The sequence below is a fragment of the Danio rerio genome, chromosome 12 (genome assembly GCF_052040795.2).
Source record: "Danio rerio strain M-AB ecotype USA chromosome 12, GRCz13ab, whole genome shotgun sequence".
In the NCBI taxonomy this organism is placed as follows: domain Eukaryota; kingdom Metazoa; phylum Chordata; class Actinopteri; order Cypriniformes; family Danionidae; genus Danio; species Danio rerio.
In genome coordinates this window covers 32591798-32608320 of record NC_141032.1, presented here as the reverse complement: position 1 = coordinate 32608320, position 16523 = coordinate 32591798, and the positions used below count along the sequence as shown (strand labels likewise).

At 38.6% G+C, this 16523-nt stretch overlaps 2 protein-coding genes and 2 long non-coding RNA genes across 25 annotated transcripts in view; 3 read left to right on the top strand and 1 right to left on the bottom strand.

Moving 5' to 3' along the window:
- The window catches only part of LOC147834503 (uncharacterized), a 755156-nt gene that overhangs the window by 100899 nt on the left and 637734 nt on the right, over positions 1-16523 (top strand). The gene's annotated exons all lie outside the window — the stretch shown is intronic.
- LOC108191726 (uncharacterized) overlaps positions 1-16523 on the top strand; it is a 99880-nt gene that overhangs the window by 11911 nt on the left and 71446 nt on the right. For all 11 annotated transcript variants that reach the window (XR_015504264.1, XR_015504263.1, XR_015504256.1 and 8 more), the window contains one exon: positions 1523-1775. This is a non-coding gene — a long non-coding RNA (uncharacterized LOC108191726). The remainder of the gene's footprint in view (positions 1-1522; positions 1776-16523) is intronic.
- Positions 1-16523, bottom strand: part of afap1l2 (actin filament associated protein 1 like 2) — a 74154-nt gene that overhangs the window by 15428 nt on the left and 42203 nt on the right. For 5 of the 9 annotated variants that reach the window (XM_087276497.1, XM_087276498.1, XM_087276499.1 and 2 more), the window contains exons 5-10: positions 5490-5601; positions 3748-3831; positions 1520-1728; positions 769-948; positions 598-672; positions 409-493 (exon numbers count right to left, since the gene is read on the bottom strand). In XM_087276497.1, the coding sequence (XP_087132623.1) occupies positions 409-493; positions 598-672; positions 769-948; positions 1520-1728; positions 3748-3831; positions 5490-5601 (745 nt within the window). The remainder of the gene's footprint in view (positions 1-408; positions 494-597; positions 673-768; positions 949-1519; positions 1729-3747; positions 3832-5489; positions 5602-16523) is intronic. The other 4 variants (XM_087276501.1, XM_087276502.1, XM_087276503.1 and 1 more) reach the window with 1 other exon arrangement.
- LOC101882758 (kelch repeat and BTB domain-containing protein 13) lies at positions 8511-13262 on the top strand. Of its 4 annotated transcripts, XM_087276520.1 has the most exons (3): positions 8511-10358; positions 10421-10560; positions 10793-12177. In XM_087276520.1, the coding sequence occupies exon 1, from the start codon at positions 8620-8622 to the stop codon at positions 10141-10143; it is 1524 nt and encodes a 507-aa protein (XP_087132646.1). In that variant the 5' UTR covers positions 8511-8619; the 3' UTR covers positions 10144-10358; positions 10421-10560; positions 10793-12177. The 4 variants fall into 4 exon arrangements, with proteins under 4 accessions (XP_087132646.1, XP_087132645.1, XP_087132643.1 ...); XM_087276519.1 differs by having other exon boundaries at positions 8511-10560; positions 10793-13262; XM_087276517.1 differs by having other exon boundaries at positions 8511-10316; positions 10421-12355.

The following is a 16523-nucleotide window of genomic DNA, read 5'->3' as shown; positions in this document are numbered from 1 at the left end:
GATGGGAAGCACTGGATTAGACTATTAGCATCACATTCAAAAAATAAAAATTAGTTTTGATAATTTTCTATAATAAACTCTTTTGTATTTACACCAACTTAAAAAAGCTGAATTATCAAAACTACATAAATATTTTTTAATTTTTAGCGAAATGCTACTGGTCTAATTAATTGTAATGATTTATGCTAAGCTAAGTTAAAAATCCTCCCTCCAGACCTGGTGACCGGCTGAATAGATTAAAACATGGCAAAACTCAACTGTTTAACTCTAGCTGACATGTAAAATGAACTTATTTCCAAAAAGGTGAAATGTTCTTTAATGCTCTACTGAAGGTGTACATTTTATAAGATTAAGATTAACTTCACATTTTTGGCTGAAGTATCCCTTTTAAAAGATGTCCATCCTCACCGTCTTTGTTCTCCATGTTCTCTGCATGACTGTCTGTGCTGCTGCCACTCTCAGATGCCACGGAGTAACGCTCGCTCTGCTCACCCTGACAGAAAAGACATGATTTGTACAGCTTAACTTGCCAAATACCCTGAAATCTCAGTGTTTAATACACAAATGATTCAGAGAATAAACTCCAACCTGTTATACCTTAGTACAGATGAGTGTTGGAGAGTCAGTTACATCTGATCCCGTTGTGTTTTTCGGACTAATTTCCTGAATAACCTGATGAAGAAAAAGAAAGCTTTAAACCTTGACAGCACAACCCAAAACACTGGTTTAATTAATTAATCGTATGGGCCAAGCTCCATTTTCCTCCACCTTGAGCCATTGTTCAGCCTGCTCCTTGCTCTGCAGTCCCAGGACGATGGCTTCAGCTCCCAGTGGACTTATTTTCAACTTGTGCTCTTTTCTCTTTGTTTGTTTCTCTTTGTACACCACACTGCAGCCCAGCAGACTGATATCCAGCAGTGGAGTCTGATCCTTTGAGCTTTTGTAGCACTAAATACAGTAGCATAGAGAACAATTGTGATTATTTTTTGTTCGTTTGAATGCCTGTGATTGACAAAAATTTTTACATTTCAGTAAAAAAATGTGAACATACTATTATATATAATAATTTGTTATAATTAGAAGTAAAAAAAAAAAAAAAAAAAAATATATATATATATATAATAGCACAGTTTTACACACAAATAATACAATTGTAGTTTAAAAATACAAAAATAAAAAGCAAATAATAAATTATGAATAAAAATGTACATGTATAAATATGTAAATATCACAAAATAAATGTCACAAAAAGACTAACATTTGATTTCTTCACAATAATGTGAAACAGTCAGTCATACATGGGTAAACTAGAAATACAAACACAGTCAGTTTTCATTTAATATCGACTTTAAATGGCCTGTCTCCATGTATATGAAAGTGAACATTACCAGATGTTAACATGTGATTGCAAACACTGGAATTTGTATAAACACTCATATCATAGATCAGCTGTGGGTTTGAAATGTGGGTGTCGCTGACAAGCCATTATGTCACTGAAATAAGTGATGATGTCACCCACCAGGAGCCTGTGTTCCCGGACAACACACAGCTGTTTGGCCCACTGGCCGAGCCACTTCTTCCTCCAGAGGAAAGCACAGATCCGCGCGTCCTTCATCAGCTCGATGGAGGCTTCAGGCGAAGGCCACTGGTGCTGCGCTGTGGACTTACCCTTCGTCACCTCCTCCTCATCATAGGACTCATATGAGCTGCTCAACTGCTCTGTGTCTTCTGGAAAAGCCAAACGTGACGAAAATGTGAGTCGCCGAGGACAGAAGGTGAGCTGTTCAATACTAGAGCACTGGGACAAAAGAAAGTCAAAGCCTCCCTGCAAATTGTGTTTAATTCTAGGTTTTGTGGCTAGTTGGAATAGATATTGGCATAGCTGATTCAAAATGAACATTCTGTTGTTCCAGTCCTGCATAATTTCAGTTATTGTTAGTAAATACAGATGTTTTTGGGGGTTAACTATCTTTTTAATCGGATTGTATGAGCTATTAAAACAAAGTTTAGTCTAGATTGAGGCATTTAGACTTTATAGTGTGAGTGGGAGTAAGAAAAACAGAGGAAGGAGATGGATGATAGAAGAGGCTGAGTGAAAGAATGAAAAAATATCAATACATTATAATCATACTATTCTAAATAACAATGTTACAGTTTATTAGTTTTAATAGTAGTTATTATGATAATAATATTAATAGCTATTAAAACAGTGGGGGAAAAACTTTCATTCATTCATTTATTTTCATTTTCGGCTTAGTCCCTTTATTAATCCGGGGTCGCCACAGCGGAATGAGCCTCCAACTTATCCAGCACATGTTTTACCCAGTGGATGCCCTTCCAGCTGCAACCCATCTCTGGGAAACATCCATACACACTTATTCACACTTATACACTACGGACAATTTAGCCTACCCAATTCACTTGCACCACATGTCTTTGGACTGTGAGGGAAACCGGAGTACCCGGAGGAAACCCTCGCGAACGTGGGGAGAACATGCAAACTCCACAAAGGAACGCCAACTGACTTGGCATAAAAAACCTATCCACTACCTGACAAAAGTCTTGTCATCTATCCAAGTTTTAAGAACAACAAATAGTAACTTGACTTCGAGTTGATCATTTGGTATCAGAAGTGGCTTATATGAAAGGCAAAGGCCTCTAGATTAGGTTTATTTATACCATAATAATACCTTTCATAATCATAATAAGATATGATTTTGCCTTTATTTTAATTATTTGATTAGGACAGTAAGGTCTGTCTTTACTTAGACACAAGTCTTGTCACTTAACAGAAATAATGTACAGTGTACAATATAAGGTCATGGTGCAGTGGAAAAAGAAATAATATAGTGTATGACTCCCATGAGCTTGGACGAATGCATCCATACATCTCGGCAAATACTCAAACAACTTTATTTAATTTACTTTTACTTAATAATTAATAAAGTCATCTGGAAAGTCAAAGGAAGCATTCTTGCAGGACTCCCAGAGTTGACCAATATTCTTTGGATTTATCTCCAGTGCCGCCTCCTCCATCTTACCCCAGACATGCTCAATAATGTTTATGTCTTGTGACTGGGCTGGCCAATCCTGGAGCATCTTGACCTTCTTTGCTTTCAGGAACTTTGATGTGGAGGCTGCAGTATGAGAAGGAGCGCTATCCTGCTGAAGAATTTGCCCTGTGTTTTGTAATGTAATGGGCAACACAAATGTCTTGATACCTCAGGCTGTTGATGTTGCCATCCACTCTGCAGATCTCTCGCACACCCCCATACTGAATGTAACCCTAAACCATCATTTTTCCTTGACCAAACTTGAATGATTATTGTGAGAATCTTGAGTCCATGTCGGTTCCAATAGGTGTTCTGCAGTATTTGTGATGATTGGGATGCATTTCAACAGATGATTCATCAGAAAGTGCCACTTTTTCGCATAATCAACTTGAAGTCAAGTTATTATTTGTTGTTCTTACAACTGGGATCGATAAGAAGACTTTTGTCAGGTAGTGTACAAATTAATATGAAAATAAATACAGAAAGAGAGAAAGAGAGAGACTAAGGCTAAGAAAAGTGCAAGAACATCATGCTCTGAAGCCAGCGAGCACATGCAAAGTCAGCGGCCTCAAGCTTGGATGCATTAAACAGTGAGGTTTTCCCAGAGCTGTGCACTTCACCGCAGCCAGTAAAGTTAGTGCTGTTTGTTTGTTTTTCTCTCCTGACGCACACTGAGAGAAACAAAGATAGATACCCCGAGTGATCACAGCATAGACCACACCGTTTGAAGCTTCTACGCGCTTCCTGAGCCCTGTAATGACGGCAAAGCAACCAAAATCTACAGAAACACAGGAGCACAATAAAAAGGGGAAATGCAATAAGGGAAATAAGGGAAGAGAAAAAAAAATTCAGGTAAGAAGCTGCAGACTGTGAAACTGTGTGGCTTATGTGCCACATGAAAAAAAAACAGGAAGAATGATTTAAAAGTCCACTAAAGGTCAACAAAGGCAGCTTTGTATGATGTATAACAATTTCAACTGAAACTAAAAGACAGGGCAGGAAATTTGACTAGTCCTTCACATTTTTATAAATAGCCAATAGCATTTATATCTGTTTATATCACTGCTAGGCCAGCCGACTGTTTGGGTTTGCGCTGATGCAGTTTGTGTGACATTAATTCAAAACCAGACATTATTCACCTGAATGGAAAGCATATTTACACTCTTTGAATCATTTATCCTCTACATAATTGTACTTTTGTGACTGTGTCTGTTTTCCCTCTTTTAATTTGCTCTAAATACAGTAGTAGAAATTTTACATGCACATCAAGTGCTTTAGCATGCTGGCTTTTGGGGGTTCTGCCTCTTATTGTTTCAACTTATATACAGTATGCAGAGAAGTTCAGATCAACACAGTGTTGACTATAATTTAATATTTTCTCATGTAGAGTACATGCATTTAGGGGAACCCTTGGTATGAATGCTGTGTATCATTTAAATATGTGACAGATTTTATAGATATTAGACACTTTTTTTTTTTTATGTTTTGTGGCGGGCGGAACACTTCAGATACTAGAGATCATACAATTGATCAGAATATATGATGAGAAGCTGAAGTGCGTGGTGATGATCTCAAAAACCAAAAAAACTATGCATTTCGCGATGCAGGTGTCTGTGGTTCTTCACAGTTTCTTCATAGTTTGTATGGCGAAAAATCTTACACAACTGTAATGGTTTGCACTTCAATAATGTGACTAAAATCGACATACTGCACATGTAATAATCTGATTACTATTAAGTTTGATTATGACCTTAACCAGATTAAATTAAACAAAAATTGCTGTTTAAATGGTAGACGCTTAATCAAAGGATTGTCTTAATCTTATTAAAATCTGATTATTAGTGTCCATGTAAACATGGTCGTATAAGGGCTTTATTGCTGTAAAAACAACCAACTGGAAATTCACTTTACTTATCCTAAACCACGAGTTATAGCTTGATATCAGCTGCCGAAACAAGTGGCAAAACATTTGAAATGTTGGCTCTGCACATCCCTTATGTGTTGATATTACACTGCACAGCTGCAGACTAATGCCTCTGTCTTCTCTGACCAAGAAGAGATGTCATCTGCCCCAGAATATTGTAAATGATCGTCCCCTCACTGGGCTGAACTCTGCAACCCCAGCCAAATGCCCCAATCACTGCTGGCCCCATTTCCTGGGCTCACGGTCAGTGTTCGTCACTATGTCCAGAGCCAGAGGACCGGTTAACTTGAACAAAGAACAGCACTGTCTTCCGAGCTCCCTGCCTGCAGGCTTCTCTCTGTCACAGTGAAAGGACTCAATGACCACACGTTCACTATTTTAGGATAGGACTGATGAGAACTCACTAATCTGCAACTCAGTCTTTGTAAATATCATTTCTGAACCAGAATAGACATGAGTTCTAAAGGAATGAGCAAACTGTTGGGAATTTCTGGACCCATTTGGAGACGTACCGTTGATGCTTATAGGGTCATAGGGTTGAGGATCTTCATAGTAACTTTCATTTTCCATAGAGGCTGGAGCAGGAGCTGGAGGAAGAGGAAAGGGCTCCCTTCCCGTGTTGCACTGAAATTAAAAGATTGAAAAAAAAGAGAACTATATTAACATTTTTTTCACATAATAGATAAACAAATAAACATTGAAAACACACTGGATAAAAAACATGAATGTTTGAATATATCAATATATTAATTAAAATACATTTATATATTAATAGTTTTTATTAATATATCCATGTTTATATTAATATATTCACTCTGACTTATTCAATGAATATAATGCAAGAGGGAATCTGATAATGATAAATGTCCGATTTTACTAGTGAAAATGATGTGCATACACTCACTGGGCACTTTATTAGGTACACCTGTCCAGCTGCTCGTTAATGCAAATTTCTAATCAGCCAATCACATGGCAGCAACTCAGTGCATTTAGGCATGTAGACGGGGTCAAGACGATCTGCTTCAGTTTAAACCAATCATCAGAATGAGAAAGAAAGGTGATTTAAGTGACTTTGAATGTGGCATGGTTGTTGGTGCCAGATGGACTGGTCTGAGTATTTCAGAAACTGGAGATCTACTGGGATTTTCAGGCACAACCATCTCTAGGGTTTACAGAGCAGTTCTGTAGTTGCAAATGCCTTGTTGATTTCAGAGGACAGAGAAAAATGGACAGACTGGTTCGAGCTGATAGAAAGGCAACAGTATTTCAAATAACCACTCATTACAACCGAGGTATACAGAAGAGGCGGATGGGCTACAGCAACAGAAGACCACGCCGGGTGCCACTCCTGTCAGCTAAGAACAGGAAACTAAGACTACAATTCGTACAGGCTCCCCAAAATTGGCCAACAGAAGACTGGAAAAACGTTGCCTGGTCTGATGAGTCTCAATTTCTGCTGCAACATTTAAATGGTAGGGTCAAAAGCATATGTGCCTAACATAATTAATAAATCATCTACAGAATTATGAATAGTTGTATTCTAGTATCATCATTGTCCTTGGCATTGAGGACCAGGAACAAATTTCAAGTCTAGTCAAGACTTACACCCAAAGTTTATACAAAACATATGATTTTAATCAACAGTAGGCCCATATATAATAATATTTGTATATACAATATTACTACTAATATAAAACATTTTACAGCATACAATATTGACGTAATATTATATCACGAATTCAGTATCAAGATACATATCGAACTGTAACTTGAGTGTATCCTTACACCCCTAGTAGATAAGTATAAAAAATTGCATAATTTTTACACAATAAGATCAGGAACAAAAAAGTCTATTAGGGAAACAAGATTTAAATATCATATAAAGTAACACAGTGTTAAACAAGCATTATTCTAAAACAACGTTCCTTGTTTGCCAGTTTTAAAGTCACCAGAGATCCCTCTCTAAGTTTTGTTGATTTTCAGCAATTCATCATAAACCACCTTGGATCCAGCATTCAAATCTATAGTAGTCAGTTATAGTCAGCACATTTAATAGTACTTCATCCAAGCATCTCCAATACTCTCCCATGTAAAGATTCTCCAGAGATTAGCCTGCCTGCTTGTTTCTGCACCTGTCTTTCATGTGGACATTTCTTTCTGACCGAAGGGGGATTCTTCCTCGAAACCGATCTCTCGCTGACCTCAGCCCTGCTCAGCTAGAAAAGGAATTCCACACGTGTTTGCCTGCAGGAGTAATGGTTTTAAAAGGGTGTGGAGCTCGCTATGAGGTTTCCCAAATCAGCCGCTTCATAACATTACTAAATTCCCCACTGATACCCTCAATGCAGTGACAGCCCCTGGGCAAACAGAGCACTGATCCTCTTTTCACACTGAAACACATACACACACACAGGGCTGATTATGGCTAGCGGTAGCTTGTGAACCATAAAGTTGAATGATGACGAGAGGATACAGACATGCGGCTGGGAAAATCTCCTCTTACTTAAATTATATTAAGTGGTTTGATTGAAACCTCCTGCTTGACATGACATGCTTATGCCTCTCGAAAGCAGAAGTGAGGCAACAAGGAAGGCTAAGTGATGTGTATATATACAACTGGATGTCAGGAAGTCGAATGTAAAAGCTTGCTAGAGGCTGCTCTGCAATAAGTGACACAGATCAAAAGTAATAGACACACTCAAAAAATATATGATCACTGAGAATGGAGCAACAAAACATTGATTTGATTGGGAAAATAAGAAGATTAGAAGGCATTGTTTTTCTCACATTGACCCTAACTCACAACTCCCACTCTTCTTGCTTAGTCCCACCCTTGCTTTTCAGACACTCATCAGAAATACAGAAACTAGTGTGTTGAGTTTTCAGGCATCTGATAATGATTAAAATGAAAGTGAAGGCATTTCAGGGTAGTGCCAAACAATCTTCTTCTTCAGCCACTTCCCAGGATCAGGACCATGTTCACATCCCAGATACTGTGTGCTGAGACTGAACTCCACCCTGGGCTTGCTTTCATATTTAAATCCACAAATCACACCATCTTCTCCTTAAAAAGAAAAGCAAATGTAGTCTGAGTAGGAAACCGTTCAAGTAGAAGGCATAAATAATAATAAAGAACCACAAAGTGAAAATATGCAAGTGGGCAGGAGACCAAAAGAACACCCAGAACATGGAAAATCCCTCGTCCCCATGCCAAAAATCTAGAGAAGGGAGAAAAAAACTCACCAAGGCCTAAACACTCCTGAGGTAGACAGGGTACTGAAGGGAAATAATCTTTTTAGTCTTATTAGAAACAGGACTGGCTGTCTGGGGACTGCTATCGTCTACTTCATTTATGGGTTTCTGTCTTCTGAGTCAGTTACAGACAATCAGTAAAGGGAAAATGTATCAGTTTAAATACACTATGGGAGAGATTACTGCATAATTATATAATACAAATAAATTATATTAGAATATAATTGCTTGCAGGACTAGTGCTGATAATTTCCACCCTACTATTCTGAAGTCCCTGGCCTCTATGCTATTTTAGTGTGTTGCTATTTTCAGTGCAGCAAGTAGCTGTGAAACTGCACAGCATGCAGCCTTGTGTTTACAAGTCAAGCTCAACCCGGAACACTTTATGGTATGAACAAGCAGGACAGAGGTGTCATGGGGCCTCCCTGCAGTTTGGGTCCGAGCAGGCTCAGAAATGAGGAAGAACAAGATGAAGAATCCACTGGAGTATTAAGAGTACGAGTAGAAGAGAGTGTTTTTAACGTAGATCGGGCCATCCTGGGACAGAGCTGCGAGTACTTTCGTGCCCTCTTCCGATCTGGGATGAAGGACAGCCAGTTGAATGAGTTCCACCTGCAGGGAGGTCTGAAAGCGAGGGGTTTCCTCATAGCCATGGCGGTTTCTCGAGGTGAGAGCCCAGTTATTCGAGACCCCGATGAAATTTTGGAGGCTGCCGAATGTGCGGCCTTCCTTCAAGTGGACGTTCTAGTCCAGCACTTGATAGACATTCTTGATACCGACAACTGCATTCTTTTATACCACACATCAGCGGTGTACGGCTTGTGGAGGTTGTTTCACAGTGCTGCGGTGTATATTTGTGATGCTTATACCGACCTGCAGGATGCTATCGAGACACTCCCAGAAGAGCTGATCAGCTATGTGGAGTCCCTTACACCAGCATCGTTTGTCGCCCTAGGCACTCATTCCCCATCCATGAAGATCCTGCAGGACTGCTACAGGACTGTGTTTTATCTCGATGAGAAACCAGGTGTTTGGAAATACCTGACTGATCTACCAACAGAAGCAAGCACCTCTATGGCCGGGGTAGCCGTCGTGGACAATCGGTTGTATATCATTGGAGGAGTGCGGGGAGTTAGCAAGGAGACAGTGGACTTGAGCTTCTGTTACAACACAGAAACTAACACTTGGAGTGTGTTTGATGGTCCTCAGCAGTCCAGGTATGACTTTACCCTGGTGGGTCACGATGGACACTTGTATGCCATTGGAGGAGAATTTGACAAAAGAATCATGTCCTCGGTAGAAGTGTGTGATGTTTCCACAGGCGCATGGAGGTTTTGCAAGCATGCGCCTCGTTCGGTGGCTGCGGCGGCTAGTGCTGTTGCGAGGCGTAGGATATTTGTGTGTTTCTGGAAGCCTCCGGATACTACAGATGTCTATGAATATGCACCAAAAAATGATGATTGGACACTGATTACCACTATGGTCAAGCCTCAGAGTTACGGACACTGCATGGTGGCTCATGGCGACAACTTGTATGTCATGAGGAACGGCCCTTGTGATGACTTCCTGCGCTGTCTCATGGACTGCTACAACATCACTACAGGTCAGTGGACGGCCATGCCCGGACACTACGTCAATAGTAGAGGCGCTCTCTTCACGGCTATGGTGAGAGGGAGCTCTGCATTCACCGTCAACCGCAATTTGACCCTGGAATATGTCATTTGTGGTGACAAGTGGAAACCTCGCAGACAGATGACAGGTTTTCCAAAAAGTGGCTCACTTTGGACCTGCTTGCTTAGACTACCCAAGAACATACATACACAGCAGGAAGGTGATGCAGTGGAAGCACTGGAGATGGATGCTAATTTGGAGAGTGTTGAAGATGATCTCAAAGAGGCAATTCATCCAACGTAGGGTAGACTGTGGTACTCAAACTTTTTTCTGCTACACTGCAAAAAATGCTTTTCTTGCTTAGATTTTTTTGTCTTGTTTCTAGTACAAATATCTAAAAATTCCTAAATCAAGAAGAATTTCCTAGACAAGCAAAACATATTGTCCTGTTTTGAGAAATAATTTGCCAATAATAAGTGAGTTTTTTTTTAAAACAAGCAAAATAATCTGCCAATGGGGTAAGCAAAATAATCTTGCGTCAAAAGAAAAAACAAGATTATTTTGCTTACCCCAATGGCAGATTATTTTGCTTGTTTTAAGGAAAAACTCACTTAATATTGGCATATTATTTCTCAAAACAAGACAATGTGTTTTGCTTGTCTAGAAAATGCTTCTTGATATAAGACATTTTAGATATTTAGACTAGAAACGAGACAAAAAGTCTGAGCAAGAAAAGCATTTGTTGCAGTGTAGGCCTCCCTTTTGTAGAGAAAAGCATTTTTGAGCCCCACTCTAAACTATGTTCCTCCACAGAATGGGCGACATGTAACTTAATCCGGTGATGGCAAATCCTGCTGGTTGGTTGCTCAAGAAACATTTATGCTTGTTAATTGATCTTTTTAGAATACTTAGAGGAATATATGTACACCTACATAAGATATGAGCTTGACAGCAAAATTTTATACGACTTTTAAATAATACTGTAATGAAGACAGTACTACTTAACTACATGGTATGTCACTTTTTCAGCTTCATATTGCCAGAAGGCAGAATTTTGAAGCACACAACACTCTGTGGTTACTTGTCATTCTAGGACAAGACAGGGCTCTTAATATACAACTGATGTTGTATTCTGTATGCATGAGTTTGTTATTTCTGTCAAAGTAAGCTACATCTTTTCTGGGGTATGCTACATCAAAATAGAAGAAGGTATCAGTATACTGTTTGGATTTTTCTACGAATTCAAAAGAGCATAACAGATTATAGTTTTGATTTTAATTTTAGGTAAATTCATTGTCTGCTTTACATCTACCTGGCATTGCCATTCCTTTCTCAAGGTAGTGGACATCCATGCCTCTTTCACTTTATTTTTTCTGTGGCTCCCTGTGAGTGCATTATGATTCTTGAGTTGTGCCATCAAGTAGTCTGTTATTACATGACAATAACCATAACAAACTGGTCCAGTTTGGAGGTATGATTGAGTACAGTACAGTATGCACTTATTTCCATTTTCACTGTCAACGTTACCAAAATAGCAAACCGTACAGTTTTGTTATCTTTACCTAAGAGTGTCTATAGCAAAACTAAATGGTACCAAGTGAGTGTGCAACAACTTAAGAAAATGACAACAATACACAGCAGAAACACAACAACATAATAATACAATGATGGTGTGCTGCATAATATTGGAAAAATTGTACATTGCTATATATTTTTTTTCTCTATATATTGCGATATAATTTCACCAGATGACTTAAATACTTCTATTTGGAAAGTCATTACTTGGAATGATTTTGTAGGGGAATGAAATATAAATATATTATTATGTGATGTATTGTATACATAAACTAAAGTAATAAATAGACATAACTGTGCACATTTTAAAGTGAAATAACCTGGCTTTATGGTTTTCTGGTGACCAACAATATTCAGGTACAGAAATTGAATAATTAAGTGTAAAATAGCAGTTTATAGTTTTTACCACATACATAATTTAATAAAATTAATCTTTATGGAACTTCTTTATGCACTACTAAAATGCTTTAAACTCCCTTCAAATGAAAACAAATAATAATCCCTAAAAACAAATGCAGATGATAACTTTTCACTTTATTACGGTTCAATTCTGCAGTGTCTCCACAAATGCTGTGTGGTTTGACCTGTAGTTTCTGGTCATCTATAATCCTAACTCAACATTGCATGTCTTCGATATCGATGCTCAATTGATATATTGTGGAGCCCTAATCTGCAACAGTGAACAATGCTAAAATTAAGTTTGTCCTGTTCTTGTAAAAAACATGCCAAGAAGCAAGAATAAAAGCTGATGTACTGTACTGTATGTCCTCCATTGTTGTTTACCAACTTTCTGCCATACACTTTCTGTCATACACCATGCCTACCAAGTAAGGCTACTATTGGATGTGGAAATGGAAGCCTGATCATGATGATTGTAGAGTATTGTACTCTACGGAACTGTAAATTTACTACAAATGAGGCATAAAATATGTCAAATATCAATTTTGAAGAAGTTTATTTAGGCTACCAGTACACTATGCCTAAGCCCAATTTAAGAACTACTGGGATAGTTATAAATTAATTTCATTTGCAATTGTAATTAAAGAAACTGCATGTCTATAACCGCACGTTCACACCGAAAGCGGCGAGAGTGTCAAAGTAGCCGGAAGTCATTCATTTCCAATAAGAGCCAGCGGCGAAAAGCAGTGCGGTGCGTCTTCTCCAGCGTGGGCGTTTAGGAGAGTTGAAATTAAGTCAACTTTATGGTAATGAGCTATGACGTGGTTCGGCGGCAAGCAATCAGCATGAAGACGTCCACCGCTTGATAGGAGTTCAGAGAACACAGACCTGTGAACTTTGGTTCCGACCACAGTTGTTCCCAAGGGTTTGATGATTGCGGTCGCCGGATTTCCAATTATTTACAATGTTTTCTTACAGGAACATGCATTAAATAACTTACTGGCGAGTTACTGATGTTCAAAATGTTATATAAATTCATTGTAAAAAAAGCGGGAATCTCACACGACGTGACAATACAAAACAGTATAGCTGCTTCAGGATATTTCAGACATATGGACATATATTGGATAAAAAGAGCAAAGCCACAATACACGCAACTTGATCTTCCATTGTTATATGAATTTGATAAGAAGTGCGCAACATTTTCACGCTAGAAACATGTTTTATGCAGGAATGTAACTGATATGCTGCAACGGCTCCTTTAAATACGAGATCAATGTATCGAGTTTTGACGCTCTCGCTGCCGAAGTTGAAGGCAGACAGCGTTGTAGCCAAGGCGGCCAGAGCGACCTTGGACGCTCTCGCCGCTTTCGGTGTGAACGTACGGTAAGGATAACTTCTGTCACCATTCACTAATTTTACTCACACTATTATTTGTGTTACGCACTAAAAAAAAAAAAACTAATGTATGGAATGCCCAGTGAATGGCAGTAATGATGACAGAACTTTCCATTTCCATTTTCCATTTTTTTCCGATACAATCCCTTTCAGTTATCGAAATACACATCTGATGGTTTAAAATGATAATTAAATTGTCTATTACAGCTTTTATAGTGAGAAACGCAATAAATAAGCAGCTGTGAGCACATCTACCGTCTCTCGTTCTCACACATATGCTGTCGTTCATATACGCACACGTGTCGGTGCTCTCACTGCGGTTCTCCAGCCTCTATAAACAGCTCCCCGATCGCTTGTGCAGCTGCTGTTAATCAGGCCCAGCGCCCCGCAGATGGGTCTGAAGTTCAAAGTCTTCTCACTGGAGAGCTTTAATACTCTCCATCCTCCTGTCTGTCTGTGTGTGTATGTGTGTGTCTGACCGACTGCAGACTCCCACAACAGCACACGATTGCTATAGGAGCTGCAAATTATAAGACTTCACCTCTTTTTTGCTTGCTTACCTATGAGTCTATGTTATCTTCAAGGGTAAATTCAGTTTCTAATCATGGCAGAATTCATTATCGACTTACAGGACGGGTTATTTGGTTTGCTTACAAACTAGGGTTGTAACAATATACCGGTATGACGGTTTACCACGATTTGAACGTGCACGATTATCATACCATGAACAATTGCATATCAACGGTTTTAACCCTTAAAGACCGAGACAGCCGCCCGCGGCTAAAAATAAGTATTACTCTTAAATGTTTAATAACTTTTGATCCGCTGATCCGATTCATACAATTCAAAGATTGGCATAAAGAAGAGAGTCTCAGCTTTCCAGTGCTGTATCACATAACATTCGCGGACTTTCAGAGGCTCCGGAATCAGTGCGGTTACGTCATCAACATTTGACAACGCTGATTTGACAAAGAAACGCTCGTCACTGTGTCTCCGGACAAATCAGACATGATACATTGATGCATTGTCCCTCCTCCATGCCCAGATTGGTTCAAACTCGCTATATCACAACCAATAAGCATAGGTTTCGCTTTTGTTTGTGGACCAAGCTTTTTGAACAACACAGAATGAGAGATAGGCATACATTTATGCGCGGCTAAATAAAACGCAAAAAAAAAAAAGTTTTGCATGAAATAATTCTCATACTAAGTACTTTTGCATGCACAGCAGCACAGAAACATGACAAAACAGTGACACAGCAAAGACGAACTGCTGCTCTTGCTGTTTTCAAAAGACACAAATGAAGGTGCAGCTGTTTGTCTGCATTGCAGACAACCATATCCAAATCCATATCGATAGACAACATTATCCATGCTGGCACATAAAACCTAAGGATGTTCCATATTGAATCTAGTTTCGTTATGTAACTATTTATAGTATAGTAAATATATCTATTTTTTTACTGAGGATTTGCACCATGTTTATTTGGACTTTATTTGGACTTTGACACATTATTTATTATTTTCTTATTTTTTTATTTGTTCATTGTAAGTGGTGTTGTTTATAGTAACTAAAAAATATATTATTTGGAAAAAGTCAAATTTGCTTCACTGTTCTATTATTTTGTAACATTAGTAACATACCGTATACCGCGAAACCGTCAAACCGTGGTATTGTTTTAGACGATTATCATACCGTGAAAAATTCATACCGTTACAACCCTATTACAAACAAACTCGCATCCATTTTTGAGCGTGAGAAACATATATTTAAGAGACATGCGGTAATAGCCACAATGCTTGTACTTTAAATGGCTGACAATAAAGGCCAGAAGGGCTTCAGTGGTTTGAACTGTAGTTAATGTGACTGAATATGAGATAAGGCTAGATATGTATTTATACATTTGTAGCATATTGATCATTTTTTAAATGAGTATTTACACCACTAAGCTTCCATTTCAACTAAACTACAATGACATAGAACAAAGATGTTCAGTGCAAGAAAAATCTAGAGTTACACTTCATTGTAGTGCCCTTGTTTTATACACAGTGAATCTGTTTTGATTTTGTGCAACTATTTTAGTGTTGTGCAATATTAGATTTTTTTAAGAGTGTACAAAGAGCTTTTGACTATTCAATCAACTCAGACTTATGATTTTATGACCACAATTAATGATTAACCTCTTTTTAGTCCCACCAACAAAATTGTCTAGTTTCTGAAAGCTCTATAAATGTTGTTGTTTTGTTTAGGAAAATTAAATTGAAATTGAAGTTCCATGTACATATTACCAAAATATTACCACACAACATACAATACATAATTTTTTTTAGATGCATCTCCCTAGGACTGGGTCGGTAGATGATGCTATTGTCCATTGCCGATGGCCGAAAGACATCACGATGCTGAGCCGGCATTGTGATCCTCCACCCCATCCCTGTCACAGCAGCAACCCGCCCTCGAAAAATACACACGGCCCTTCTTTAACACTATACCACTGAAAACGCACATTAGGTGACCACACACACACACACTGTATGCGCGCATCTGAGCTCCAGCAGTCAGCGGATGCTTTGAGCACAAAACCCCAGAGAGCAGTGCACGTTGGACAGTTTATCAAGGATGTACCGCTGTATTTCATCTTACTATAGTTGTTAAACCTGATATTTAAATAATCTTGTCTCTATCTAACGGCTCTTCGGTCTTTTAAATCTATCAGGTAACGTGTCACAGTGTCAGTATGCTGCTTTAATCTTTCACTTTCATGCTTGTACTTAGTAATTATAGCAAAGATATTGTTATTTGATATTGATACTGTTAGTTGTTTTTTGTTGGTTGTGCACCTTTTTTACCAACCAAGTTTGTCAACCCCATTATAACACAGATCACTCTGCCTATTCATGCCTGAGTCCCACAGAAAAAGTGATTGACAGGTGGTAATTTGTGTGTAGTTTATCTTTATTTATTTATGATTTGGTTATGGGTAAAATGAAGACCATGCAGGTCAGGTAGTTGAAACGGTTGTATACGAATAATTCATTTGTAATGATTGAATTAATTATTATTGATGAATAATTAATTCACTGCCACCTATGACGACAATGCCATCGTCCATCTCGATGTTTCACATAAGACACTGTACGATGCCAAATTGGTCGACATTGCCCAACTTTACATCTCCCTCCCTGCTAGACTCATTTAATGACCTAATGACCACCATTATGAACCGATTTCAAGTTCTATTTGTCTTGCAAATTGGAACTTAAAATGACGTCCTAATAGCAGCAGCTGAAACACAGAGTACAATGGGTGAT